Source organism: Rhagoletis zephyria, unplaced genomic scaffold, assembly GCF_001687245.7.
Source record: "Rhagoletis zephyria isolate East Lansing unplaced genomic scaffold, Rhagoletis_zephyria_1.1 Rzeph_scaffold_04587, whole genome shotgun sequence".
Classification (NCBI taxonomy): Eukaryota; Metazoa; Arthropoda; class Insecta; order Diptera; family Tephritidae; genus Rhagoletis; species Rhagoletis zephyria.
In genome coordinates this window covers 46,421-49,402 of record NW_016161670.1, presented here as the reverse complement: position 1 = coordinate 49,402, position 2,982 = coordinate 46,421, and the positions used below count along the sequence as shown (strand labels likewise).

Genomic DNA, 2,982 nt, shown 5'->3' with positions numbered 1-2,982 from the left:
AATTATTGTAGAGTGCACCCCATAGTACTATACTTAAATATTGCGCAATACTCAGAGCTATAATTTAATTTTTTAAATATTTATTTTCATAGAGAATTTCGGTGTGTGTATTTGTGATATTTTTTTAAATTAAGCTCAAGTTTTATATTTATTTATTATTTATGTTTATGCATCAACCCTAAGAATTTGAAACAAATCAAACACATGAAGTGTGAACCCCGCCTGTTTTGGTATGGAACGCCCCATGTACTATATAATTATGTATATGCATAGGTACCTGATATCTACAGGTAATAAATTTGTCCTGTCATTTATTTGCAGACTTGGCTTCCACAAGCTAAGATTTAAAAAGCGGTAAGTGGTTTAATCTTAAAGACTAAGGTCACTGAGCTCTTTTCAAAGTTTCGTCCATATGTTCAATGGACTACATGGCGTATGAGTTACGAATATTGTACGTATTTAACAAAAACACATAAATCCAAATTCCAAACTTTGTGCAAAAAAATATAAAAATTCTGCAAACTTTCATCAAAATTTCCAACTTTTTATTCAGAATTTTGGAAAAAAATTAGGTAGCCCATTCTAAAATTTAATACATTAAGTAGTTTCCATAAAAAGTATGTTTGAATTTTTTTTCTATATGGAAGAAAATGACAAACACCGTCAGCGGAAAAATCATCAAAAATCAACGGAAATTTTTAGTAACTACTTGTATACTAAAACTTAACTAAAAAACTTGGATGTACATATGTATTTTTGTTAGATAGTGGGCCATGCTTTTATAAAAAAAAAATAATATTAAACATTAAATAAACAAAAGAAATTAAAAAAAAAATTGTGTTGTATTGGGGTGTACAAGGTGTACTTGTGTTAACGCCGAAGCGCTAGTTTTTATCAATGTTTTTTTAGAACCACCATCCGTTGGCGGTTACTTCTGTCGGACGCTTTAAACTTCACGCAATCAATGGGAATTGTCTTTCTATTAAGTTTGTTCGAAAGCGTGGATACATGGCGAAATTATGTTACTAATTTCCTACCTAAGGGTCATTCCATGTAAAAGATGAAATCGACATACATTTTAAAATGGCTTAATTATCTCTATTTCAGTAGGAACCTTTTGCTAAAGGACTAAATCACGAAATATTTAAGTGACCTAGTACAGGTCGTACAGCTGGCCGAGTAATTCGCGAAACTGTTTTCGACATTTTTCTAAAACCCACAAAATGGCCAATATCCTTCAAGACTTTAAAAGCAAGTGATCTTCGGCAGCTATGAGAACACAACCTCTTGTTCGGCAAGCAGTTCTTAGTAGGGTGCGACAGACGCGAGCACCCGAACAGGCATATGCTTAAAAAGGCACAGTCACGCAGGCTCATCAGTAGTCATCTTTCCGAATACAAGGACGCGGTCGAGATTTACATTGAAAAACTACTGGGCCCGATGGTGTACACACAAGCTATTAACTGAATGCTTAGAGTCGTTGTTGTTTTTGAAGCGGCACTACTAAGACCCGCCTAGGTCGGTTTGGCCATCAATCGTTGTAGTCAAGTTCAACTAGCGGTAGAACCAAGCGACGAGCTGTTTCGACCGGGTTCGACCAGGTTAGACGAGCTGTTTCAACCGGGCTGAGCATTTCGTTATGCTCCCTTACGGGAAGCATTTTGTAGGTGGTAGTCAGACGACATTAGAAGATATCCTGCGCTATCCGTAGTGCGGCGTTCTGACAAGTCTGTAGCTTCTTCACTACGTCCAACTAATCCTCGGGGACCAAACAGACGCAGCATAGTTCAGAACCGTCTGGCCAATTATCATGTATGCTGATGCGGGCCGCTGCGGCAGCAACTACCTTGGGGAACTGGCGATTGCCAGCATGTACGTTTGTGGGTGTGGGAAAGGCGGCGAAACTGCCCTCATTAGCTTCCGGGAAACCGTTCCAAACAGCTTAGGTAAAGTTGACATAGGAGCAAAGGAGGGCTTGTTGATCGATATTACGATGGTCTGATGATGATTAATCAGGCCTGCGTTAGTAATTGTTAGGTCTACAGAACTGCTGCAGCTACCCATAATTCTGATAGGGACGTCTCGTCGCATTGAATCGTCTATCTGCTCATCCAATAAGATTCCCTTACGATCATTTGCAGGGAATGAGTGACAAAGGTCGTGGTGCGCGTTAGTCACCTACTACCTTTCAGTTTTTATCTCTGAGTAGCGAACGTATGTCAGAGTGATATCCTGCAAAATGTTTCGCGCTCGAAATTGCCTGGCCGGACAGCTTGCCCCGACATTCTAGGCGGGTGTCGCTCACCACCTTCAATAACTCTCTCTCTCCATGAACTCTTGCTGAATAAATATGCTTGTGAGCTCGTATTATAGATATGCGATTTGGTAGGATATGAATTTCGTAAGACATCGGAAGTGTTAAAATTCGGTTATATTGAAGAAATAGGTTCTCCTGAAATTGCGATGAACAGGTTAAACGCCTTATCGCTACATCTCCAGTTAGGTAAGATCTATAAATTTTCCATTGCATAATGCAAAATTAAGCACTCGGTTAGTTTTAATACTCAAAAAGAACTACATACGTATCGTTATTTACTTTCGCTAAGATCACTTTAATTTTCCAATATTCCAAATAAATTTAAATAAGGTCTCTGCAACATAAGGTAACAAGAAAAATATCCAATTGATTCAGTTATGTGTTTACAAACAAGCCAAAATAGCCGACAGTATGAGGCTAATACCAAGAGTTACATAACCAGTCAAATAAACTTCAGTAATTTTTAGAAAACGGCCGGTATCCCATAGCAAATGGCGAACACCGCAGCAAGAGTGAAATGCCAATGGAAAGGCCAAGGCAAACTTAAGTGCAACTAATGTCGCAGACCCCAAATGCAGGCCTTCAATAATAGTAACGTAGTGTGAAATGTCTTGCGAAGACATCAATGCACCTAGACCCAAAGCCCAAGCATAACCAGTCAGTGC

At 38.8% G+C, this 2,982-nt stretch overlaps 1 protein-coding gene across 1 annotated transcript; it reads right to left on the bottom strand.

The window, feature by feature from the left end:
- Nucleotides 1–2,700: 2,700 nt before the first annotated feature.
- LOC108370940 (succinate dehydrogenase cytochrome b560 subunit, mitochondrial-like) lies at nt 2,701–2,976 on the bottom strand (the record flags this gene model as incomplete). Its single annotated transcript, XM_017626393.1, has 1 exon — nt 2,701–2,976. A coding segment is annotated over one exon (276 nt), but the record flags the coding sequence as incomplete, so codon positions are not given.
- Between the last annotated feature and the right edge of the window lie 6 nt (nt 2,977–2,982).